Genomic DNA, 26,307 nt, shown 5'->3' on the forward strand with positions numbered 1-26,307 from the left:
TGGTTATCAAGGGTGTGCCATGCCTGACAAACCACATGCTCCCAGCCTTTCTTCTTGGAAAAGATATTTAATAAAGGAGAGGGAAGATTTATATCATACTTAAGGAATGTCATATAATCAAAGCTGTTGGCCAAAGTAGAGGGAGCTGATCCAAGCACCACTTAAACTTTCCTAGAAAGCTGCAATAAAACATCTCCCAGTGTACTCCAAGTTCATGTACTGCCCTTCCCGAGGCTTCATCTCCTGGTTTTCCTTTGTCATATCTATAACCATAGTCATGGAGTTCCTGTTCAGTCACAAGTAATAACAGGAACACACAAAATGTGACCTTACAGCTCTTCATCCACCTCCACCTGGGTGTGCAAAATTACTGAGGCTTAGAGAAATTCATTCCCAGGTATATAATACTACACAAAGCTATAATTCTAAAAATTGCCTCCTGCCCTTCTCCATAGGATGTGCTCCAAGCACTGCTGTCCCCACAGAGAGGATTATTACCCTGTGTAACAGGGTGTCTCCCAGATACTGCCTCAGTAGAAGAAATATTGCTGAAAATGTCAAACTAAAATATACCTAGTAGTTCCTACAGAATATAATTCAACTTTATTAAAAAGTCAGCATCCAGGAAAATTCACTGACTTTTCATCAAAGGTTCTGCTCTGCACTCTATGGGAATTTTGGTGCTATTCTCTGGTAACAATTGGCAAATCCTAACTCTTCAAATTACAAATGCTGGTAAAACTATTAGAAGTGCTGCTGGTGGGGCACAACAGCTTTAGACAGGAACTGGAGTTACCCCCAGTTGTCCCAGCCCCAAGGAAAGGAGCAATATATCAAATACCAACAGGGAGCAAAGTGTGGTGGAGCTGGTAGGAAAAACATTAAACCAGACTGCACTGGTTAAGCCTGAAATAAACTGCAAGCAAGAAATACAGATTGAAATGTCAGTCGTTATTCTGTAAACCTACACACACAAAGTCTGGTTTTTTATTTTGCATTTTACAGAAGTGCCACTAACAGCCAGAAGATACTGAAAGCTTCTCATTAAGGCTACAGGAACCTGCATGGAGAAAGCATTCCCAGTTTTTCAGGATTTGCAGAGCTCACACAGGCTCTGTTCCCATTATGATGAGGCTGATTTCAGCAGCTCCCTCTGCTCCCATTTTGTTTACACCAGGTTGCTTTGGTCTGACCTAACCCTGGTCTAACCCTGCTTTGGTCTGAGCCAGACTCCCTTCAGGTGGGGAGCTGAGCCTCACCCACAGTTTCTGCTCCCTGTAAATGTGCATCACCTGGAGGGGTAAAATCTTCACCAGGGTGTCACAAAGGCCTTTTGAGGCACTTGAAACCTCTGTGAAGAGCCCCCCACCCCATGACCCCAAGCTGTATGAACAGCCCCTTCCTGTCATTTCCAGAACAAAGTGCCCATTTCTAAGAAGCTGCACTCTAGCTTGGCACAGAGCCCAGTGTAGGTACCATAGGTCCCCCGTCCTGCCATCTTATGGAATTGCTGCCAGGTGAGTGGTCCCTGCACGTGCTGGATGTTCTCCCAGGTCCTTCCTGTCCTCTTCTTCTGGATGGCATCCTGGAGAAAGGGCTGCAGGGAGAGCAGCATGCGCACCACGTCCTGGGAGGAGAGCATGCTGATGTCCAGCACTGCAAGGGACAAGGAGCAGCAATCACTTCAGGCAGGGACAGCAATCCCTCAGACACAGCAACAGCTTTTGTAGATTGTTCCTTGAATTGCTCTGCACACTGCCCATGGAATTTGGACACTTCTAATTAGGTGGATAGTACTCAATGTGCCATTTCATGGCATTTTCAAAAACACTGCTGTCACCACAGGCCTTTACACACACATTTCAGTATCACTGGTGTCCAGCTCAGGTCACAAGATGTCAGAGCTATATATCTTCAGTATACAAACAAGTAATATTTAATTATTATCCCCCCCCCCTTGGTACTTTCCCCCCCTTTCCCCCCCTTATTCAAACAGAGCAATTCTTTTCTGCTGTTTATACCCTTCTCCAAAATCAAGAAGGACCCCTAATTTTCCCTCCCCCCAAATACCTGAATCTGCTTCAGATTTGTGAACTTCCACAGACTCATTCCCAATTTAGGCCACAAAGCCTGAGGACAACTAGATTATTGATACTTTAGATGTAATTTACAAGCTTTCAGATATCTACTTTAGTATATTTTTAGTCCTGTCATTTCCCACATAAAGATGATGTGGGTCACAACTAAACAAATTTACAGAGGTCACAACACATTCAGAGACAAAAGGCTCAGCTGTGCATGTACCGTTGCTGTGAGGCCAGGAATGGACAGTGGCACTTCGGACAAGGGCTTCATCCACCTTGCCCCCCGTGGGGTTGTCCACGTACTGCCTGCCCTGCTCCAGGGCATTGAAACATTCCACCCAGGAGTCGTTGCTGTCAGCCTGCAGCCGGTCATAGCTCAGGTTGACACAGGGCAGCGTCTGGCGGTTGTTGGAGGCCATGTAATCCAGGCAGCTCAGCGAGGTGAAGGGCTGCGTGTGCTGGTTCTGCAGCAGCAGCAGGAGGCTCATGGGAGGCTCCTGGCTCCTCCTGGCTCCCTCTCCCATCTGCGAGATCAGGTTGCTCTGGCAGATCATCAGTCGCCTTTCTGCAGCCTGGCCGATGTCCGAGGTCTTGCCGAAAATATCCAGCTCGTCCTCGATGAAGAGCCCGGAGTTGTAGCCGAGCTTGCGGTTCATGATGGCGCTGAAGCCGCAGGTGCAGCGGTACTGATCCTCGTTGGACGAGTCGGGGATGTACAGCCCCACATCGGCGCCCTTGATGTTCATGTTGCAGGCGCAGATGCAGCAGCTGTCGAAGTTCCTGTCCTTGAAGATGTTGAGCACGGAGTCGGAGAGGATGAGGGTCACGTAGAGGCTGTGCGCCTCCGGGATGGGCTGCACCGTGCCCGGCTCCACCGAGTTGAGCGGCCGCGTGGTGGAGGGGGTGGAGGCGGGGGAGCCCTGGTCCGTGCTGTCGTACTTGACGGAGCCCTGGCCGCTGGCGGTGCCCCCGCCCCGGGGAGTCCTGGGCGTGCGCGGCGTGCGCGGCGTGGGCACCGAGAAGCGCGGCGTGGCCGGCGACGGCAGCACCCCCGCGCCGCTGTTGCTGGCGGGGGCCGCGCTGTTGAGCGTCACCGGCGTGCTCATCTGGGGCGTGCTCATCTGCAGGTAGTCCTGGTCCGCCAGGCTGCCCACGCTGGGCACGTTGCTGCAGGGGAGGGATGGGAACAGAGACCCGTTCTGTCAAAGCTCATTTTTAAATACATGGAGATAGTGGAACCTGAAGGGATTCACTGAAACTGCAGTATAGAATACTCTGGTCATAACCTTGAGCCATGGCTCTCAGCAGAACTCAGAATTCTCACCACTGTTTCTTATCATTGTGATAAAATGTATTACTTCACTCTCTTAAAGATCATCCTTATGGCTTAAAACTCAAATGGTCTTGAGAACATTTTCTAGATAAATGATCAAGTTAAGATTTAGAATGTCTGCAACTTTTTTAGAGAAAAAAGAAAGAATAGTAGCTTTTATTTTAAACAGTATCTGTAAAGAGATACAGATTAGTAGGAATGAAAGTATTTCAGAGAGACAGAAGTCTATTTTAGAAATGATCACTTGAAATGGCTGTCAAAAGTCATACATGAGGCTTTGATACATGGTGTCACCTTGTGGACACATTCTGTATGTCTGATTCTATAAATTCAAATCCTCATTTTGGATTACACAGTCTATGGCACAATGGGATATGTTCCATTACAAACTCTTAGTCCAGTAAAGCTAAGAATCGTATTTTTGGGTTATCCCCATTCATGACTGAGTTTTATTACTCTGTTTTTGTCATTTCCTGCCAAATTCAAGTGACCACAGAACCATTTGTACATTCCCATGAGATCTGTCTTCTATCTGCAAGGATTCATTTCAATAAACAGGTAAAAAGGGACAAATCAAAGAAAAAGATCTTACTTTTCTCTTTCCACATCACTTCTGACCTGCTTACTTTTCTTGTAATGTGTTAATTACATATTAGAACAAGGAAAGAGTGTAAGATCTCAGTGAGTCTCTGGATAAGGAAGGGGAAACAGGATTTTTCCATATTTGTCCTCACAGTGTATTTTGTGTGTCATTGGAAAGAACTAGCATTTGAATGCCCACCTATCATTAATGACTTGAAAAGGAAAACACTGAAGACCTCTTTCCTTACAACCATTTTATTACCTTGAACGGATGTGTGTCCAACTCAGAGCAGGAGAGGGGGAAAATAATGAAGCAGGGTCTGAAGGAGTTGTGGAGCTGCAGCAGAGTGTGTGCCTCAGACTAATAAGAAAAGGTGACCTAGAAACCCTGATTGGCAATCACCACTCTGTCGGAAGCCTGCAGTAATAATCCTCACTCTAATTGGATTAGATTGAAAATGAAAGGGTTTTTTCCCCCAACAAATACCTGAAATTAATAACCAGCTCAGGCCCGGTGCATCAGTTACTATTATGAAAAAACCTGAGAATTAAATTGCTCCCTAGGCACTATATCAAGGGTTTACAATTTCTTCTTTGCAATTCTTTTGAGAACACTGAAGGACCCTTTGGGGCTGCAAAAGGACTGATTTAAAGGATTTACAGACTGATTTAAAGATACACACTGCTTCCTCTAGAAGTGAAGTAGTGCAGCAGGAGACCTTTGTACTATTACTATGCTTTTTAAGAGGTTTTATTAATTTAATGGTGCAATTCTTGCTAGCTTTCAAAACCTCCAGCAATGAATTTCCTCCATAAACATTGCTAATTTCTGAGAACTGAGTGAGGAATCCAAGCTTTGAAAATGAATGTCAGTGGTTCCCTGTAGGTCACAGCACTCTCCTCTTTTGGTATCAGGAAGGGTGGGACAGGACAGGAATGGACCAACATCTGTCTGATCAGCAGCTCCCCACAGCCCCACCCAGGGACACCACAGGAGCTCAGAGGAGCTCCCATGGGAACAGACTGGGGAGCTCTCACAGGCCCACTCAACATTTCCAGAGCCTTCAGAATGGCAAATGGAATCACCAGGACCAGAGATCACCAGCTGGAGCTCAAAGTGACACAAGGGAGCCTGGCTGGAGGCTGAACATGGAAATGGGACAGCAGAGATGTGATGGGTTCCGTGCATTCATTTTGTTCCCCAACACTTGTGGTTTCAGCTGAATTACAATTATTTCCCTGTATCAGAAATTACCATTAACTCAGGCACTGCATGTTCCTGTTCTTTTAAAAGCACCGAGAGTGGACACACACTGTAACACCCCTGACTGCCAAAGCCAGGGTTAAACGTTCCTGCTCTCAGAACTGTTTTGATCTCAGTCAATGACAAACCTAAAAGGTTTAAAATACATTTGCAGGCTAAAGCACTGTCAATACAAACAACCATTTTATTTACCCAGCTTTAGGCATGGGCTTGACAGCCCCATTTCCTCCAAGGCTGTACTTACTTGTAGCCATCTCTGATGAAAGTGGCTGCAGGTGGCAATGGAAGTTGTTCAATTTTTGGAGGGACAGCCCAAGAAGGCCTGAAGATGCAGGCATCTGGAATCTTCAGAGGTAGGAGGCACTGGCTGGGCAGGATCTTCAGTGGAGCAAACAGGGAAGAGCCCACGAAAGGTTGAAATGATGGAACTTTGTGCACATACGAAAAATCCTGTAACACCAAGTGACCTTGGTTACAACAACGTGGTCAGGCTGCTCTTTAGATATTTTTTAAAATTAAAATCTATTGTACTGTTTGAACCCTCTACAATTACCTCTTTCCCCCAAAATGAACTATATCTCTTCCTTCTACAAGGTATTCAAGAGTAGTTCCTTCAAGGAAACTCAGCTGAGGCTCCCTGTTATCCTGAGATGCTGCACAGCTTTATGGCAGGAGGTTTCACAATTGCATCAGGCTCATTTCAGACAAGCTGTGCCTGAAACATGAGTAGTGCACTATGAAAATTTCACACTACCTAACTTTTAGCACCTCATTTAGGCACTTAAAAGGTTGATCTTTGCAAGACTTCTGTACTGACAGTGAAGAGAGGCTGTCTCAGTGTGAGGAACCCTGAGGTGCCTTGAGGCAGCCTCTAATAACCCCCACTGTGGGGGCTCACATCACTTTGGCAATAACAGTGCACACTTTGCCAATCATTCCATGGAGTGTTAAATCCAAATATCTAAACAATCCAGCAAACACAGTATTAACTATCAATGAAGTTCAGCCCAGCTGGGCTTGCAGTGACTGTCACATTTGCTTGCAGAGAGTGATGACAAGAACTTCAGCCAGAGTTTCTAGAGCTATTCCAGCTCTTTCAGGAGAACAGAATTAGTCCTCTTGAGGCACTACTGCAAAGTAAAAATCAGCATGAAAACAGTAACAGCAGTCTCAGTATTTAACATCTCATTAGAGCCTTTGCATTTTTTCCCTTGCACCTTGTCAAGCATTGAGGGATGAGGAATGTGTGGATTTCTATCTCCAGCTGCTGAATGCTCAGCACAAGGAATCTGCTTCCATGTTCTCAGGATGATCAGCAATGGGTTTAGTGCTTGTTTTCCCCACTGGTGTGTATGAGCAGGTGTGACACACACAGAAGCAAGTCAATTGTGCTGTTGGAAATGTTCTCAGGCAGAACTGAAGTATTTTAATACTCCTGTAATGGCTGTGAGGGAGATTAAAATATCTTTGGTATCAGTGACGCCCTGAAATCTGCTCCCACTCCAAAACCTTCAGCTCAATAAATTCCAAGACAGACTTCTCTTTTTCCCAGGCCCAAGTTTTCCTATTCTTGAATAAACAATTTACTGCACAAGCAGAAGAGAAAAACCAGCAAAGTCTGTGGCAAGGCAAAGTCTTACAAACCTTATCAAAAAAACTTATTTCAAACCCTTGTAGTGGCATAACAACTTGTGGATGCACCAGCTCAAGATGGGCAATGGAGACTGTCCTGGAGCACACACTGAGGAGGTGCCTCTTCCCAGTGCGCCTCCAAGTGAGAGCTCAGGGAGGGAGGGAGGAAGGAAGGAGAGATCTGGCAGTACCAAAGCAGACTTGCACCATGTCCTGATGTCCAGCTGGGTTCTGCCATCAGGAGGGACACTGGGAATTGCCCCCCACATCTGCAAAGTCCCTTTCTCCACACAAGTGCTGGGACAAGCTCCCCACAGCTCAGCCCTTGGCATGGGAAGGAGCTGGGAATTCTGGGGTCTGACTGGACACCCTGGACTGGCACCAAAACATGGCAGCACAACCCTGGAGTGCTGTCCCACACACTGTCCTGCTCCCTGGCAGGGACAGGGACTCCCTTCTCTCCCAGGGACAAAACTGAAAGCTCCTGTGGAAGAAGTCACCCTGTGGGACTTGCCACAGCCTCCCCTGCAGTCTGCCTGAGGGATGCTATTCCTGCTGGCAGGAAAATGTCCTGGCTGACAGCTGAGCACATCATTGACAGTGAACAGAGGCATCCATCAGTATCCTCACACCAACACACAGCCACTTCTTGTCCATGCAGCTGCAAGTGTGTCCCTGGCTCAGCAATGCAGACCCCTAAAAATCAGCCCTCAATTCCAACTGGGCACAAAGGAGAGGGAAGGAGGTGGTGCTGGGGAGAGACACAGCTGCTGAAATAGAAGGAAGGCTGTGGCACAGGAGGGACAGAGTGGGTCTGAAGGAGAAGAATTAGGCTATACAATCAAAGGCTGGGGACTACTAAGAAGCCAGAGTTAGAGTGGGCATCTCCCTTTTTACTCCCTTATTATTTGTGTAGAGAGCAGCTTGCTGCAGAACAGCATGCTGTGCATTTCCACACAAAAAGTGCATTTTTTTACTTAAAAAAAATCCCTCAGGCTGTATGCATGGAAATATGGCAACAGTACCTTCTGACAAAGGTGACAAAAGGCAGCCCCAGAAGTTCAGTAATGCAGGACACACAGGCAGAATGATTTGTGCCCTGCTCTTACCCTGTGATGGAACAATGACACAACCAATGCATATCAGTGCTGATGCTGGGTCCCTCCATGGGATGCTATGGAGAAATGGCCACACTGGGATGTCACAGGAACCCAGAGTCCCCAGCTACAAACAGCTCTTTACTGAGACACTACAGGACTCGAGAGAGGAGGAACTAGGTGACATTACCTGACCTGTGTTATACAGAAAGTGAGATAAGAATGGTCCCATCTGGCCTTAAAACTTGTGAAGTAACATCAGCTGAAGAAGAAACAGAGCAAGTTCAACCCTGGGCTTTCTCAGAGAGTTTCAACCCTAACCAAAAAAGGAACATTTCAGAGAGATAAAGTCAGCCTTTCTACATGCACCACTTTATCCCACTGTGTGCCAACCTGGCAGCAGGGAGGGGGGCACAGCAAAGGTGCCACAGAGAAATTATTTAAAGAAATACATCATTTAACAGCTACTTAGCCACAAGTGTGGGGTTTTCCACACATGGACATTCTTTCTGTTAGGCACAGGGCTCATTTCACAGACAATACTGTTTGTTTCCTGAGAACACCCAGAACCACTACAAACATAATATTACAAAATGTCTACAGTTAAAAATCAGAGAAACAATTAAAAAGCTCTTCTACTAGAAAAGAATATTTTTCCAGCTCCAGGCTAACAGGTTCTTTACACAGGTCCAGCTCACATTTGTTAGTTGCTACACACACTACATGGGACTTGTTTATAAAACTCAAAGTGTGCATAGAGGACTTTGTAAAAATCCCACGTTTCTGACATGTTACCTTAATTTCTTCAGGTTTAGGGCTACCTAATCCATCCTCCACCTCCATTTTAAACTCAGCCAGCTGTGTTGGAACCATGTTGACCATAGGACTCTCCATCATTCCCAAGGCAGTCACAGTCTCTGAACTTATTCCATCTTTGTAATTCATCACTGGGGAGAAGGCAGGGTGCTGTTCTAAAGAGGGTGGTGTTGGGAACATCCTTTGGAGATCTGCCACAGCTGAAGAGGATGAAATAACACAGTTAATCATTCAAATACAAATTCTCAAGGAAATTCAATAAAACAGAAGAGACCAATTCAATGCTAGCTCTTATTTAATTAATTAAAAACTAGCAAAGCTTCTCCAGTCTTACTGGGGTTCTGACATCAGTCTAAGTGTAGGCCAAAAGTTAACTCCTAGGGATAAATTCCCCAAATTCCTGGGGATACTCTGCAAAGTTATTGTTCGGCAGAAACAGCAACCAGGTAGATGGACAAACAAATGCAGAGCTTACCAGCAACTGATAAATCCTTCATAACTGGAGAGCTGAATTGGCATTAACACCAAGCTCACCCCAGGGACTGTTTCTAAGAAGCCACAGAGGAGTTTCCTCCCTTTGCCAGAGCTGACCTAGCCCTAAACCAGGAGGCCTTTGGAATTCATGTGTCCTGAGCTGGATTTCTCCACTCAGTCACTGTAGCCTTGTCTGGTCCATGGCAACACAAATCCTGCCACAAACACAGGCAGCTCTGCCCAGGAGCAGACTTCCAGGCATCTCAAAGTTCCAGTGCCAGAGAAGCCACAAAATTATAATTTTCCATCATAAGACATTTAGCCAGGAAGATCCCTAAATGACTTCTCAGGAAATGAACACAATGGAATAATCCACTGTCTATTTTTCTTCTTTAAGCAGAACCAACCCCAACAGAGACACTCTATACAGTGTAATGCAATCAAACACAAATCATAGCAAAGTCTTGCATGCTCTCCTCCCAACTACAGCTCTCATATTTATTTTGTGTCACATTCAGCATAAATGCTCTCTTTTCCTGACTTAAATTAGGACAGATCCTCTCTGGACAAAACTATAAGTGGTTAACCACTGTAATTAGGGGAGGGTGAATTCCCACAAGTGTCTCCTCTTAGATACTTTTTTTGGACAGATTTAATGCCCAATCCCATTTCCATACCCAAGCTGATGGGACGCAAGGACACTCTTAGTAGCATCTGCAGCCTAAAGATTATGGAAAATTCATAAATTAATACACATGGGTTTCTGACTGGTCAACACTGTGTTGTAGAAATCCAAACAGGTAAGAAGAAGTACTGTCCCCAAAAACGAACAGAAAAAGGCAGAAATAAGAGATGGGATTAGAATTATCTATGGACTGTGAATACCTGCACTAACAGTACATTTGTGTAGGATGCTGCAGCCTCAGGATGTGTCTCCACTCTACCTTAACAGAGCCAGCCCTGCATGGGATGCTTTTGTGCTCAGAGATGACACAGCCAGGCTACTGAACTCTTTAGACAAAGGGATACCACTCAAATAGGGGCAGTCCTCTCAAAATGCAATTCTGTTGGTGATAGCTGTCCCAGCTGAACCCAGCCCTTCACAGTCTGGAGCAGCAGAGTAAACAATGGGCTATGAATTATTCCCACTCTGTCCATATTCTTTTTTCCCCACTCTTTCAGTATCTGAATTTAAAAGCCCTTAGTCTTGTCCTGATACAGGATAAATTAAAGCTGAAAAAAAGTTCAGCAGAATGGAAGAAACTCTTTTCCACCAACATTAGTATGGAATACAAAGTTCAGGCTGGCAGCTGGATTGGCTCCCTCTGTTTCTCAGCAGAGAGAGGTGCTTTAGGCACTGGAAGGGGACAGGGAAGAAGGTGAAAATGAAGGGTGGCCAGTAGGGATTTATGACGCTGTACAAGGTACTTCAGCTCCCCACAGACACTGCTGTGCCTCCTCAGCTGGTGGCAAGGCCATGGCTACAAGTGGAGTGTATCTGTTTAACTTCACACTACATCATTTTCTCACCTCCAGCTCACTCCACTTAGCAAAATTCTGCAGTGCAGATTCATAAAAAAGTTTAATTACAAAAAATCCCCCAACCCTACAGCAACAGGCAACTATCATCATTCATTTTCATGTGTGTCATGCTTGAAAAAGCTTTGCATATTTTAAAAAGCTATGGATCAACTAAACCTGTCAAAATCCAATCTCTGTATACTTCAGACTTCTACATTTGAGTAAATCAGCACAGCTTTTATGGGTCCATAAAACTCTGACTCATCTCCTTCAGACTGGTTTTTTTCTTCACCTCAATTTGTTCTCATTACCAGCTGAAGTTAATGAGAAGGTATTAAAGAATGATTTGCAGAGAGATTGGATTTCTGCTTATAGCGGCCACAGAAATCAAACACTCTTTCCTTCTCACCACAAAGTAATTTGTAATTTGATTTGTTACTATTGTACCAAAAATTCTCATCTTCCTCCTGTCCCACAAACACAGACACACTTCCCCTTCATCTCAAGAGAAATGCCACCAATAGAATCAGAGACCTGTTCAGGTCAGAAAAGCCCTCTGAGATCATCGACTCCAACCACTCCCAGCACTGCCAAGGCCCCACTGACCCAATGTCCCCAAGTGCCACATCCACAGGGCTGGTAATCCCTCCACAGATGGGGACTGCAGCACTGCCTGGGCAGCTGTGCCAGGGCTTTACAACCCTTTCAGTGAAGGAATTTTCCCAATATCCAACCTGAGCCTCCCCTGGCACACCTGAGGTCATTCCCTCTCCTCCTGTCCCTGTTCCCTGGGAGCAGAGCCCGAACCCCCCAGCTGCCCTCTCCTGTCAGGTGCGAGAAATGCAGCAAAGCCCTCAAACCTCAGAGCACAAGTTACCGTTCCAACAGCTGTTGGCACAGTCCTTAGAAAAAAAAAATCTTATTTCATAAAATTTCAGAAGTTTTCTGCACTCCCATAACCTCCCTTGTCCATGTGCAGAGCCTGCACAAGCATCACTAGCACAATCACCTATAAAAGGTCCACACCATACCTCCAATTAGAACTCAGCACTTTGATTTTAATCATGCACTTCCAAATCCAGATTAAACCCTGAAGGTGATTTTAGTTTTAATTTGTCAAATGTTCAATGCAATTTTCTTCCAAGACAGGTTGCACCATCATGGCCAGGTTTTTAAATTCTTTGATTTCGTTAAGTAGAAGGATTTATACTTAAAGAGGGATTTGGTAGTGGTTGAAGTGCCCAACAGTGAGCAGAGAAGAGAGGGAAAAGCTTCCAAAGGAAGATTTGTAACAAATCCCTCCCACAGTTCCAGACTAAGACAACAATGTCAACAGAAGAGTACTTCACATATCAGTAGGCTTATTCAAAATCCATGTCTGTATTACCACTGCCTCATTAAAAAATGGCAATTGCAGCACAGGAGCACCCTCAGTGAGCACAGAGTCCCTGCAGGGCTGTGCAGTGACCCAGAGCCCCTCCAGGGCTGTGCACTGAGCCCATAGTCCCCGCAGGGCTGTGCAGTGACCCAGTGTCCCTGCAGGGCTGTGCAGTGACCCAGTGTCCCTGCAGGGCTGTGCAGTGACCCAGTGTCCCTGCAGGGCTGTGCAGTGACCCAGAGCCCCCACAGGGCTGTGCAGTGACCCAGTGTCCCCGCAGGGCTGTGCAGTGACCCAGTGTCCCTGCAGGGCTGTGCAGTGACCCAGAGCCCCCACAGGGCTGTGCAGTGACCCAGTGTCCCTGCAGGGCTGTGCAGTGACCCAGAGCCCCTCCAGGGCTGTGCACTGAGCCCATAGTCCCCGCAGGGCTGTGCAGTGACCCAGTGTCCCTGCAGGGCTGTGCAGTGACCCAGAGCCCCCACAGGGCTGTGCAGTGACCCAGTGTCCCTGCAGGGCTGTGCAGTGACCCAGTGTCCCCACAGGGCTGTGCAGTGACCCAGTGTCCCTGCAGGGCTGTGCAGTGATCCCAGTGTCCCTGCAGGGCTGTGCAGTGACCCAGAGCCCCTCCAGGGCTGTGCACTGAGCCCATAGTCCCCGCAGGGCTGTGCAGTGACCCAGTGTCCCCACAGGGCTGTGCAGTGACCCAGTGTCCCTGCAGGGCTGTGCAGTGATCCCAGTGTCCCCACAGGGCTGTGCAGTGATCCCAGTGTCCCCGCAGGGCTGTGCAGTGACCCAGTGTCCCCACAGGGCTGTGCAGTGACCCAGTGTCCCTGCAGGGCTGTGCAGTGATCCCAGAGCCCCCACAGGGCTGTGCAGTGACCCAGAGCCCCCACAGGGCAGGGCACTGAGCCAGGGGGTGTGAGCAGAGCAGCTCGGTACTCACTGGGAGGATAGGGAACCGCAGTCCGGCCGTCCTTGCCCAGCGGCCGCTCCTCGGAGCCCGCTGCCGGCAGCTTGGAGGAGCGCAGGGCTGGGGACACGGCCTGCAACAGCAAACACTGCAGTCAGCACAGCCTGACACCTCTCAGTGGCACTGCACAGCAAACACCACGGCTGCTTTTCTACTCCCCCACCCGCTGCCCACAAGGAGTCTGGATTTTTTCCCCTCTTTCAACACTAAAAATAAAAAGAAATATTTGCCTGTCTATATATCCCCCCATAAACTGATGCATTCATATAACTATGCATTTTTATAGTTCTATACACGTACAAATTATATTCAAAATGTTATCACAAGCCCCGAGCTTGAAATGCATGTGGCTGCTCTATTTATTTCCATGTTTGGATTACTTCAAGGTAGTAATGGGAATATGACACAGAGTGAGCCCAACAGAGGCAAATGTTAAGACAGGAAAAACATTAGGGCTGTCCAGGGGCAACTTCAGAGAAGAAAGTAATTTTTTATTTTGACAGAACAGTCCTCTGGTAGATTTGCATATTAACTGTGGCATCTGAAGTGCAGTTTGTGTGGAACCACAGCAAGGAAACTGGTGCACTTCTAAAGTCCTGCCAAGAAAAGGCATAAGACTTTTAAACACTGTTATGTACTAATAGTCACTTTAAGACCACCTTCTGTATCATTATGGTTGTATTACATTATGCTTAAAGATAGTGTCTATCCAAATCTTTGCATTCCCAGGTAATTTACTGCCCCTCGTAACTGACATAAATCTGCACTTCTCTCTGTATTTCCTAACATGCAGCAACTATTTCTCTTTGCACTGAAATGAAGTGCTTGGAGGAACATGAGGTAACATGACTCAGAGAATTACTGGAATCCTGTAAAGTTGAATTCATTTTTCTTTGGACAGGTTCTCAGACAAGGTAAAAGAACCCATCACCAATTAATAAAACTTGGATCTTTTCCACCATAATTCTGAAACAAAAATTCTGATGAAAGCCTAGGAAACACAAAACTAGATATTTACAAAGCAACTACATGGCTCTCCCTGTGGAAGCTCCTTACAGCCTGTCCATGGAGGATGGATCTCCTGAAGGATCTCTCTCTTTGCCAGCAATCCTTCCTAGTGAAAATTCAAGCCCGCCTACCTGGAAACTCTCTCTCTCTCCCATCTCTTAGGGATAATCATTCCCACTAGGAATCTGCTTCTTGGCCAACAGCACACTCATCCCCACAAGGACTCACCCCAAGCTCATCCTCGTCGGAGTTGTCGAAGATGTTGTCGAGGTCGTGCAGGGACGGGGCCAGGTCGGTGACCTGGGTGAGGCTGCCGGAGCCGGCCCTGCCGGCAGCGCCCTCCTGCCGCGGGTCTGCCAGTGCAGGGAGGAACGGGAACAGTCAGGGAAACTGAGCATGGGCAGGGAAACTGAGCATGGGCAGGGAAACACAGCATGGGCAGGGAAACTGAGCACGGGCCGGGAAACACAGCATGGGCAGGGAAACTGAGCACGGGCCGGGAAACACAACAGGGCCAGGGAAACACAGCACGGGCAGGGAAACTGAGCATGGGCAGGGAAACACAGCATGGGCAGGGAAACACAACAGGGCCAGGGAAACACAGCACGGGCAGCAGCACAACAGCACTTCTGCCCCCCAGCACTGAGCCCTCTGCTCTGTTGGAGCCTTGCAGGCTGAGTAGCGACCAGCCAGGGTCAGCCAAGAAACAAGGAAGGAGCTGTTGCTGCTCATTTAATATTCTAAAATATATATAATTGTTTTTATAAAAAGAACAAGGAAAATCAAGTTTTTTCCAGCTTGGGGACTGTCTGTAGCTCTGATGTTACAGACAAAAGTTCAGATGTGATTTTTCCCTCCACATGTTATAGCATATAGATATTTTTGCTTTGCAGACCGAATTAGAGCTGTAACTCACCAGTCTTAGGAGCAGAACTGAAAATGGACATGGCATCTTTTCCATCAGGAACTGGTGTGGAATGGCCCGTTGGGGGAATTTCCTTGGAACCAATCCCATCTTCTGACTATACAAAAAATCAAAGAGATTTCATGGCTATGAATTTAAGCTATGTAAGAATAAATGTTTTCCTACGTCCAGCCAGACTCAGGGGTCTGAGTTAAATATAAGATTTACAAAAGATTCCATGGACATCATTGACCTCTGACAGCCAGTCCAGGTAATTAACCACCTCAAATTCTCCAGGAAAAAACATCTTTTAGAATGTTTGCTTGCACAGCCAAACACCAAAACAGCTCCACAAAGGATAAGATACATAAGGAGCATCATGCAGGTAATAATATAAAATAATATTTTTTAAAAAAATTAAATATATATATATATATATATATATATATATATATATATATATATGTCTGATCTTATTTTGTGGAACAGACTTGTGTCTTCCAGAGAGCTGTAGAGCAAACACTGTGCCACAGGATAAATCCCACAAGAACATTAATGCCAAAGACTGGATTTGCACCTTACCTTGTTCTTTTTCAAAGGATCTTTCTCAGCCCCAAGTTTACATTTTTTATTGCCAGTGAAACTGTACTTGATGTCTCCATCTTCGAAGGTGTAAGGATCACTGGTGTCCCCCCAGCCTTCTCCAGGGGGTTGTAGTAGAGGCAAGGGGTCAAGATAGTTCAAGGTCTGCACTGGTTTCTGCTCTTCCAAAATTTTAAACCGTTTATTAGGTTGTGCTAAGAGCCTGAAGTGAAAATAAACAAGTAAGGCCAACATGAAACAAAACCAGCACAATCTGCAGCTGTCACACAAACACAGCTCACTCCATCCCCCTTGATCAAGTAGAAATGTTACAAGCACTACCCCCTCAAATAAAGGATGTATTGAATACATTTAAACATTAAATACCTTACTGTATTAAGGCCTACTTTGGGACAATGAAAGAAGAATCAATTTTGTCACTGTATAAATGAAAACACTTTGAAGTCCAGCCTTCCTATGTTTTTCAGGCTGAAACTCTTTTCAGCCTAGCAAACTCCATTGTACTTATCAAACCCAATAGTCTTTTAACTCAATAACTCTTCCTCAATTAATTTTTCCTACACATTTTCATTAACTACTCTCTCTGGTGCGTTTTTTAAAATGCATTATCAGAATGCTACAGTAATTTTTAGGTTAGCAAAAAATACAAAAATAGGTTACACAGAGATTGATCAGTTCTTTTAGTGTTGAACAGAAAGCCAGATATGGAAAAGGCAAGCATCCTGCACTAGAGTGTTTCTATTTAACTATTTGGTGCTCTCTGTGATGGTGAAGCCTCAGCCTTTCTCAGTTGAAAAGCAGAAATTAGACTTTGGTGATGATTAGAACTGCCCAGCTCCCCTGCTCAGAGTGCTCTCTCACCTTTTCAGTGCAGTGCTGTCGGGGTTGATCTCCATCCTGCCATCATACCTCTCACACGGCAGCTCCGGAGGCCGGAACATGGGGTCGTCACTCGAAGGGACACTATAGGTCCTCCACACGTCCACGGCCTCGTTGCTCTGAGTTACGCCACAGTACAAGGCTGTCTCACTGACCTCTGCCATCAGAGGTAACCTCTGTCCCACCACGACTGTCCTGTCATCTAAGCTGGGCAGTGGCTGCAGCTCCAGCCCGCTGCCGTAGAGCGCTGGGTTCACAGGAACGGAAGGGGGGTCCAGGTTCTCTGCCTCCTGACCTCTGGGCTGGGGGCTCAGGGTGGGAGGCAGAGGGGAAGTGGGGGAATGGGGTGAATCCATAGGATTCATATTCATTTGCTTGCTTGCATTTCTAGTAGGTAGCGAGAGCGGCTTCTCGTATTTCCTGGAACTGGGGACTTCCAGGGCGGCCTCCATCCCGGCCAGGCCCAGCTTCTGCCCGGCCGCCTCCTGCTCCATGCAGAGCTCTTCAGTCACCGAGGGCCGATGGTGGAACGGCATCAGGGGCCTTTTCTGCAGTTTCTCTCCCTTGTCCTGCCGCTCGGTGGTTTTGTGCTTTGAGGAGGCAGGAGGGGGCAGTGCCGAGGCCGCCGCCGTCCCCACGGGGAAGCCGGGCTGGGGCAGCGTGGGGGGCCGGCCCGAGGCACCGGCGCAGCGCTGCTTGAACACCTTGTGCCTGCAGCAGAGGAGAAAGCACTCACTGCATGCTCCGGGTCACCCACCGCAGGGGAAAGGCAAAGCCAAAGAACAGCCCTGAGAAACCCCCTGTCTGCTCCTAATCTTTTAACAGGCTTCTAATTTCTGCCTGATGCAGGAAGTTTCAATAATTATTTTTAAATATTCAAAACAAAATAAAGGAGTAACATACAATCTTTTTACTGGCTTCGTGTGGCTTTTTTCACTTTGCATTCAGTATCTTTGAGACTGAGAAGCACAAGATTGAATTTCAGTGTTTCAGGTCCTGCTAAAAAGTATTTTCATCATACTGATGATGATTCCCAATGATGTGACAACAGGGATATAACTCTGCCCATACTTTTACTGATCTTTTTTGTTGTTCAGGGCTTTTTGTTTAGCTGTTTATTTGATTTTATTAAGCTAAACAGAAATTGAAAGATGTGTTTGTACTTAACATTGAAACCTGTTTAAAAATAAACACCATTTCAAAATGAATCACTCCATTCCTATTTTATGAACAACAGGACAACAAAAACCCATTTCAAAACATGTAATGTGCTTTTTACTTAAGATAACCTACATGATCACAAGTGAAGTGGGCTACATTGGAGACACCCAACCCTGTATATGGGTGCAGACACAACATTTTGTGCTTGCTGTCCCTATTCCCTGGAAGCATCCAGGCTGTGTGGGGTTATCCCAGCTTTCTGCAGGGCTTTGCTGTTCGCAGGACACGCTGCAGATTCCCTGCAGCAGCAGATGGTCTGTGCCTGCAATCACCCTAATGTGCAGCTAATGCCCTGGTAACTGGAGATTTGCCTTAAGCATGTTCTTGTAACATTTCATTGCCTTAATTCTCCATCATTCACCATATTTTAACTGACTGCAGAGAATTATTTCAGACATTTTGCTCCTCACACACCAAGCTGGGTCTGCAGGAGACTGAATTTGATGCTGAGTACCAGACAGCCCTTTGAAACTCCAGATCTAAGATCATATACTGACATTTATCCAGGACATGGAATGGGCACAAAAATGATTAAAAATGACAATTTCTATATGCCAGTAGCTGCTCAGGTTCTGCAGCTACACACAAAGAACTGTTTGAAACCAGGTACTGCCTTCATTTTAAGGATAATGTTTCCATTTCCCAGATGCTGTGTTTACCAATTCCAGCATGATGCAGTTATCACTGGAGGGATGAACAGACAGTGTGAAATTCCAAGTGCAGCTGAACCTATCCATAGAACCAGGCTCCCACTGCCCACTGGCGATCCCCACGCTTTCCAGGCAAAGCTGGACCTCAGTTTTCCACAGGAAACACTTGGCATTGTGACAAAATATTTATCTGTTCCAACTTATTGAGTATATAAATACAAACAATGTGTATAATCAGGGGGGAAGAGCTGCAGAGAGCATCCTCTCACTTGGGATAGAGCAGGGAGTCTCCAGGTTGAACATTCCACCCTTGTAGGATGCAGTCCCTTCATCCCTTCCTCTGACTACACAAAGAACTGCATCCTTAAGGAATAACTTCTTTTGGTCAAGGTGCTTTTATCACCTATCTTACAAGTAGATGGTGACCTTGGGAATTAAGAATTTCAGTAGAAGTGTTTCACAGGACTATTTACTGCAAACTGGGTGCTTTTCTAGCCCTGTAACATCTCTCTGATAGTTTTAAGAATGGTTAAGCATATTGGTGATGATGGTTTGCCTTTCCTGAGTGAGGAGTTCTGGAATTCTAACCACCCAAAGATGACAGATAACTTTAATAACCTCCTAAAGTGTTTGTGAGTGAGCTGTGAATTCTTTCTGATCCAGTGGCAGAGGATGACCAGGCTGCCAATGTTTCATATTCTCTCGTGTGGGTTTGGTGCCACGGCAATCAACCAGAGGCACATGAAGTGTTTTGCAGGGATGCCTCAATGAGGGCATTTTCCTCCAAATATCAGGATGATCACAAACTTTGGAAGATCCTGCTCTCTTCACCACAAGCCTTAACCACTTAACCAAAGGTTACAGCTCTGAAAAGCTGCAGGATGAGTTCCTTATGAATGGGAACTGTTGGAGTGATCCTGGCCACAATACCTTAATTTTCCCACTTGGATTGGCTCCTGCAAGTGACAGGGGGCTGAGATGCAGATTCATCCCCCAAATGTGATCACAGGTTTGATATTACAATTCCCTCTTGTCTCAGCTGAAGCTGAGATAACTCCCTTCTGCAATGTACCTCTGCCTGTATTAAACAGGGGTCTCACAATATGACAAATGTTTATTCTCTTCAAAGCTCACCTGGAACAAGAACAACTGACTCTTTGGACTGGATCCACAAAATCCCATGAAACACTATTGTTAGGAACTTCCTCCTCCAAATTTGCAGCTGTAATTTGATTCCTCCTGAAGAAGAGAAAATTATTTTAGCAATCACCACCTTTTGAAGAACAGCATTTTTAAAATGTACATAATTCATATATGTTCCCCTCAGATAAATTACTTCCTTCTACCTGACCTTTGAAATTGACAGCAGATCCCTGCACTACTCCTTAAATTTACAGTTTGATTTATGTAGGAGGAAGGTCTCAGCTCTGTGTCAGATAACTGTCTGTTGTCCAAGTACAAGAAACAAGGGGAAAGCCATTTAAACTGTTTCTGGAAATTAGTCTGACATACCAAATGAGGAAATTGCATGGATATAGGAAAGAATAAATATTTCAGGGCTCACCATGCCATGATACACTTTAAATCTCCAGTACTAAAGGTCTATGATACTAACATCAATTTATACACACTTGTCAATTGAAATTTTAGTCCAACTCATGTAAGGTTTCACAAATACTTCCCTTAGAGCCCTAAATATCAAATATATACAATGTGTTCTGCAGTCACCCAGCTTTCAGTATAGTAACTACAACAGGAGATGGGAGCTGCCATCTCTAAATCTGAGAGCACTTGGCTGAAGGCACAACCTATGGATGTGTGACCTCAAGGACTGTCACAATGAGGGTACACAATTGCAAATTCAATGGGAAGTGTCAGGAGCTCTCAGCTGAACAGAGGGATAAATTTTCTTTAATAATACATTTTCTTTGATAATGGTGTTTGGCATCATTAGCTCTGATTGGTGGCAAAGGAACCCTGTAAAGAATAACATTAAGGCAAATGATGACAATTTTAGCTGTATATTATGTGTTATAAATAAGCAAAGCATGAGGACTGCTGCCATACTTGGACTGTGCCCTGTTGAGGATGCATTCCTTCCACACGCGGTGAACAATACGGTTGTGAAATTTGGGAGTGATCTTGCTTGATTTCTTTGGACTGTGGACACTGACTGTCCCCTCCTGCACAGCTGGGTGGCTGATGCTGCTCTGAGAGCAGCCACTTTCTCCTGCAAGAGAATTAAAGCATTAATGTCAGAACTGTTCTGCATATTGTCACTTGCTATTTTTTCCTGGAAGTCTCTTAGCAGGCTGCTGACTACACCAACGTTCACATTCACTGGGAATGCTCAGAGCATCCTTACAAACACATTTAAAGCAACACTTCCTTTGAGGTAACAGAGATGGCACTGGGTTGTACCACAGGCATGGGCAATAGAATTGTGCAAGTACTGCACCTCATGTGATGTGATACATTCTGTATATTCTATATCTCTGTGTATCTATAAAAAATACACTCCCTAATAAATGGAGGTACTTTAGATAGCCCCTTCAGCTCTGGACTGAATCACTAAGAAATAGTGAAGATAGAGCTTTTTCATTATTATCCTGTACGTTAAACTTGAATTTATATAGTCTTTGGTGAGTTGCTTTAAAGACAAAATTTATTGTAATATGGATGGTCCTAAAAGCATCTATTAAGAAAATTAATAATAATTTATGTAGAATATTTCAAAGCAAGGGTCAGTTCTTATTACTCAGTATTAAACCTCACTAAGGAAATGAATGGATCACTGATGCTTTCCTACAGACACAAGCTAGGAGAGCTGGGGGTGCTCAGTCTGGGGAAGAGGAGGCTCCAGGGAGAGTTCAGAGTCCCTTGCAGTGCCTAAAGGGGCTCCAGGAGAGAGGGGGACAAGGGACAGAGGGACAGGACACAGGGAATAGCTCCCACTGCCAGAGGGCAGGGACAGATTGGGAAGGAATTGTTCCCTGGGAGGGTGGGCAGGCCCTGGCACAGAGGCTGTGGCTGCCCCTGCATCCCTGGCAGTGTCCAAGGCCAGACTGGACAGAGCTTGGAGCAGCCTGGGATAGTGGAAGATGTCCCTGCCCATGGCAGGGGGTGGATTGAGGCTGAGGTCCTTTCCAACCCAAACCAGTCTGGGATTCTGTGCCATTTCTTTACAATATGCTTGAACTGAAATACTAAAATCAAAAATGGCTTTGTTGAGATTTTCCAGTTGAGATCTACACTACTACAGAAATTTCCAACAGCTTATCACCAGTAGATACACTATTAACACAGCATACCATATTCTCAGTATGTATTTTCTGTGTGGTTATCAAAGAGATAACAAATGAAGATATTACTTCAACATGTTTGAGAGCCTGAAAACTCTCTCCACTCCATTCCTTCCTGTGATGCAGCAGCTTTTCCCAGCTATTGTACAAGCAGATGCTTCTTTTCCTGCCCTGCAATGTGTTTCTGTTTAGCTGAACTCCAGCACATCCATCCTGCCAAGGCCGAGCTGCAGCAGCAGAGGGAGCTTTGGGTCCGCTGGCCCGGGCAGGAGTCGCTGCTCCGGGCTGGAACAGCCAGGAGGGATCTGCTGCATTTTCACAAGGTCACACCAGGGTACAGAACACTTCGTCCTCCCGCTGACGCAATCCAAGCAGCCTCAAGTGTGAAGTGCTGAGGGGACTCAGAGCTGCACACATCACTGCAGCTAACAGGGAATCCTGCTGCTGGCTGCCAGGTGATTTGCAAAACACAACTTCTGAAATGGTACACAAGCTGCCTAACCCTGCATCTTCGATTATTCACGTTACGTATTTCTTTCCCCACTTAGATCTTCCCTGATTATCTTTTTGTAAAGTCAAACATTGAAACCCCTGGCCATACTGAGGCTTGTGCCTCTAACCATGTACTTCACTGGCTTTCAAATGTTCTCCAGCAAGTGGGAACTTGACAGATGATCAAAACACAAACAGGTCAGAACTTCAGAACTGGCAAATGTGCCCTCCTTTGGAGAAGGGGAGAAGGAATGTGTGTATAGACAAACATCACATGGACAAAGAGGCATCACGTGACAACAGCAGGAGAAAAACAAGGATAAGTCTGATAGGAAAGGAAGGACAGGAGGCACGAGAGGATAACCAAGGAACTACCAGAGCTTTCAAGTTACATTGGAATGCATTAATTATTGCTTTTTTTAAATTATGTAATATTTTTATACTATACAGTACAGCAATATACAGCATAACAGGAGACAGAACTGCACAGCAGGCAAAACCACTTTGTTTTCACACACTAATTTTTGTCCATGAACATCCCTGGCACAGTCCTGGAACACACAGAGATACCTCTGGCAGGTAATGGTGCAGTGAATGGAGGACACAGCAGCCCCCACCAGAGGCCACCACACAACCCCTGCAGTCCAGACTGGTTCCACTGGTGAAAAATGCCACTCACTAGTTCCAGTAACAACTTGTTTTGTTACATACTTTAGACACAACCATGGAAAACGTGATTAAAAGAGAACTGAAGAGATCATCTAGTCCAGTCCTTGCTTTAAAGCTGGATCAACAAATTTAACTAATCTGTTTCTTAAAAACAACCTTACAAAATGCCCCCACCAAACCTCCCAAAACCCATCACCCATCTGCTAATGTAACTTCTGTAGCTTCCCAATAGCCAACTTATTCCAACATTTCATTATCCTTCCTCAGAGCAAGTTATTCCTCCTGTTTAACCTAGTTTTGCTTCACTCCAGTTTAGATTCATTACATACTGGTTGCAGAGAAAAGCCTATTCTTTTTCTCCTTGAAATTCCACTTCTCTAGACTAAACCACCTCAATTCTGTCCATCCTTTCCTGTGGGTCCTGTTTGTAAAATCCAGGCTCACTCTCACTGTACTTTCTTGAACTCCAGTTGGTTTGTCCACATCTTTAGGTGCTCCAAACTGGACATGGCACTAAACCCACGTTTTAAACAGTATTGGGCAGAACTGAAGTATTATTCCTGTGCCTCACACTAATCCAGTTTCTGGGTCCCATTAGTGATTCTGGACTGCATGACATGCTTTTCCAATCCATTTCTCCAGTTTTTCAAGGTCTTTTAAAATGTTTTTTGATAAAAAAAGAATTCTTTCATTGTTTGCTGGAGAGGCACCCCTCTGATCCAAATTCATACTGCCCTCAAACAATAGCAGAGATCAAACAGAAGCTGTGACTGCCAGATTGAACAACACAAACACTTTTATATAAAATACAGTTTATGAATATTCAAAAATAGAATCCTCCTTGTAATACTGTACAAGTGTAAAGGGTTTTGAAAATGTTAAAAATACAATAGCACATTAAAATATGCATCAATACTTGAGCAGAGATTATTTAAATGGTGATCGTCTTGCTTCAGTTAGTCATTAATTGGCTTCTTGCTTATTTTAACTCTCAGTTTCTTTGAAAAACACCATTCCAAATGAATTTACATCTCATATTCTGACTTATTAGCAGTAAATACTAAATACTTTGATTGTCTTCCTCTATAGGCTCTAATCATGGACAAGTGAATCCAGACATGTTTTCTTTGCCTTTGCCTCAAGGTTCAAAGGTTGGACTTGATGATCTTAGAGTTCCAACCTCAATGGCTCTGTTATTCCAGGACTGACCCTGTTGATGTGAGAGAACTATCCCATAAAGGCTAAGCTTGGGAGCTCCTCAATGAGGGCATAACAAGGATTCTTTAGCCCCACCTGGCTGCACAGTCTCACAAAAACTTGTAGGGTCTTTGTGTCTTTGACACTTCTATTGCTCTGTGAATTTTAGCAAGAGCTCCCCAACAGATTCAAAAAATCTCCAAGTTCAAGCAGAGGGCTGCCCAGTGGTGAGAGGTTTGTGTTGCTTTGCAGCACTGCACACAGATGTACCTACAGGAAATGGAGCTGAACTGAATTCACCCTGTTTTGTGTAAAGGGGTGTTTACAGCACTGGCTTCCCTTCACCACAGACCTACAAAGTCCCCCCCAGCCCTCCTCCCCTGCCTGCCCCTGCTCACACATGCACTCCCCTAGAGCTAAGCAAAACCCAGAGTGTGAGCCCATCTCCCCAGCCCACTGCTTACCCATAACAGCCTGCTCTGGAGAGGTGGGGGGAGTCAGGGGCATCCCACAGGTACTGACAGGATCCTTCACGCTTCCAAGCCCCTGCTGTCCCACATTTATATGGCCTGCAGCACTGGCAGAGCTCTGTGACACCGGGATGTCACTCTGGGAGATGAGAACAAAGGCTGAAGGATACACCATCCTCACACCCCCTGCAGAGAGATGGAAAACCACAAGTCTTAGACACACCTGATAATATCCAGCAACCACAGCTACTTCCACTTGTTTTCAATGTCAATTTGACAAAACTTATTATCTGAAATACAAAGAGCTAAGAATTTCCATGCTAATATACATCCAGCCCTCTGTAACCAGCACAGAGCTGAAACAAGTAGCTCAATCCAGTGAATAATGGCATGAGGGATACAGGGAGTACAAAAGCTTGAGGCAACAGAACTACTCAGATGTTCTGGTGTCAAGAGAGCTACGAGAGAATATAGGAAAATTATAATGGCTCTTTCTGATTAATTAGATGACTTTTTTTTTTTCCCCCAAATCATGAGGAGGAAAATAATCCTTCAGGCAGAATATTGAAACTTACCAACAATGACTTCAACTGCCACAGGGAAATCGTTGTCATATCCCAGCTCTTCCTCCTCTTTCATGCCTTCCTTTTTCTTCAGCACCATGGGGTAGAAGTACTGCCACTCCTCCATCAGCTTCCGAGTGGCAGGGTCTGACATCTTGTACGACTGGCCCGTCAGGGTCCCGTTCAGGCCATAAGGGCTCACCAGCACTGCAACACAACAAAGAGCAGCCCTGAAGGACTCAGCAGCACTGCAGGAGAACAAGCAACACTCCCACAGCAGGGCTGCTCCAGCTCTGCCTGAGCCACTCCTGCACTGCCTGAGGACTGAAGGGTCCAGGGAAAGCCACTGCAAAACCCAGGGCAGGTGTGAATCCAAAGCCACAGAGCACTGAGCCCTCCTGAGCTGACACAGGACTCTGTGGCAGTTTGGGTTCATCATTTCCACTGTGAATGAAATTCCAGCAACCCCAGTGTAGTGAAATAGCATTCAGGGATGAGCACTCATGGAAAGAAGAGAGGACGGCGACATTTGAAACTTCTCAGTTTTAAAAAGGATAGATAATACATAAACAAGAGTCACAACAAACAAGGAAAATGACTTGCTAAACAACAGGTATTTCCCATTCTGACTCAATTTCGTTTTTAGTTGTATTTGAGTCATGAATTCAGCTCACTGAAATAAAATGTATGACGGAAGTGCCTGAGCCTCTGTCAAAGCTTTACATGTAGACACAAAATGTTTTCAATAAAGCTTCTATAAATTAACATCTCTATAAATGATCATTTCATGTGTCTCTGGGTGTTTGTTTTTTTTTTTACTTTGTGTTGAACTTTACTAAGATTTCTTGCTTTAATTGCTTTGAAATTATAATTTCAGACTGTAGTAAAGACAGCATAATGCAATGACTCAAAATCCTTAATGTTTTTCTTAAAACATCACATGAAAACTGCATTATGAATTTACTAAGCCATCAACTTAATTCTGTAAAATTTTAATTTCTTACACTGGCAAATAAATAGTCACAGATACTTAAAGTTTTTCAATGTTTCTGCTACATTTCCACACCCACCCCGTGTTTTTAAAATAAACCAGTAAATAGTTGCCAATGTATGAATGAAAATCAGTCCTGAACCAGATAAGCTCAGTATTTGGATCCTCATAGGATTCACAGAGAGACCACGTCAGAAAACCACATGT

At 45.2% G+C, this 26,307-nt stretch overlaps 1 protein-coding gene across 1 annotated transcript in view; it reads right to left on the reverse strand.

The window, feature by feature from the left end:
• Window positions 1-26,307, reverse strand: part of MED13L (mediator complex subunit 13L) — a 164,889-nt gene that overhangs the window by 17,067 nt on the left and 121,515 nt on the right. The window contains exons 6-18 of the mRNA XM_054288630.1: window positions 25,122-25,316; window positions 24,541-24,732; window positions 20,484-20,646; window positions 19,551-19,655; window positions 16,528-17,256; window positions 15,646-15,868; window positions 15,076-15,181; window positions 14,388-14,512; window positions 13,125-13,224; window positions 8,788-9,008; window positions 5,508-5,713; window positions 2,305-3,251; window positions 1,477-1,656 (exon numbers count right to left, since the gene is read on the reverse strand). Of these exons, the coding sequence (XP_054144605.1) occupies window positions 1,477-1,656; window positions 2,305-3,251; window positions 5,508-5,713; window positions 8,788-9,008; window positions 13,125-13,224; window positions 14,388-14,512; window positions 15,076-15,181; window positions 15,646-15,868; window positions 16,528-17,256; window positions 19,551-19,655; window positions 20,484-20,646; window positions 24,541-24,732; window positions 25,122-25,316 (3,492 nt within the window). The remainder of the gene's footprint in view (window positions 1-1,476; window positions 1,657-2,304; window positions 3,252-5,507; window positions 5,714-8,787; window positions 9,009-13,124; window positions 13,225-14,387; window positions 14,513-15,075; window positions 15,182-15,645; window positions 15,869-16,527; window positions 17,257-19,550; window positions 19,656-20,483; window positions 20,647-24,540; window positions 24,733-25,121; window positions 25,317-26,307) is intronic.

Source organism: Melozone crissalis, unplaced genomic scaffold (assembly GCF_028551555.1).
Source record: "Melozone crissalis strain CALT ecotype California unplaced genomic scaffold, PUWL_Pcris_2 ptg000063l_1, whole genome shotgun sequence".
Taxonomy (NCBI): Eukaryota; Metazoa; Chordata; class Aves; order Passeriformes; family Passerellidae; genus Melozone; species Melozone crissalis.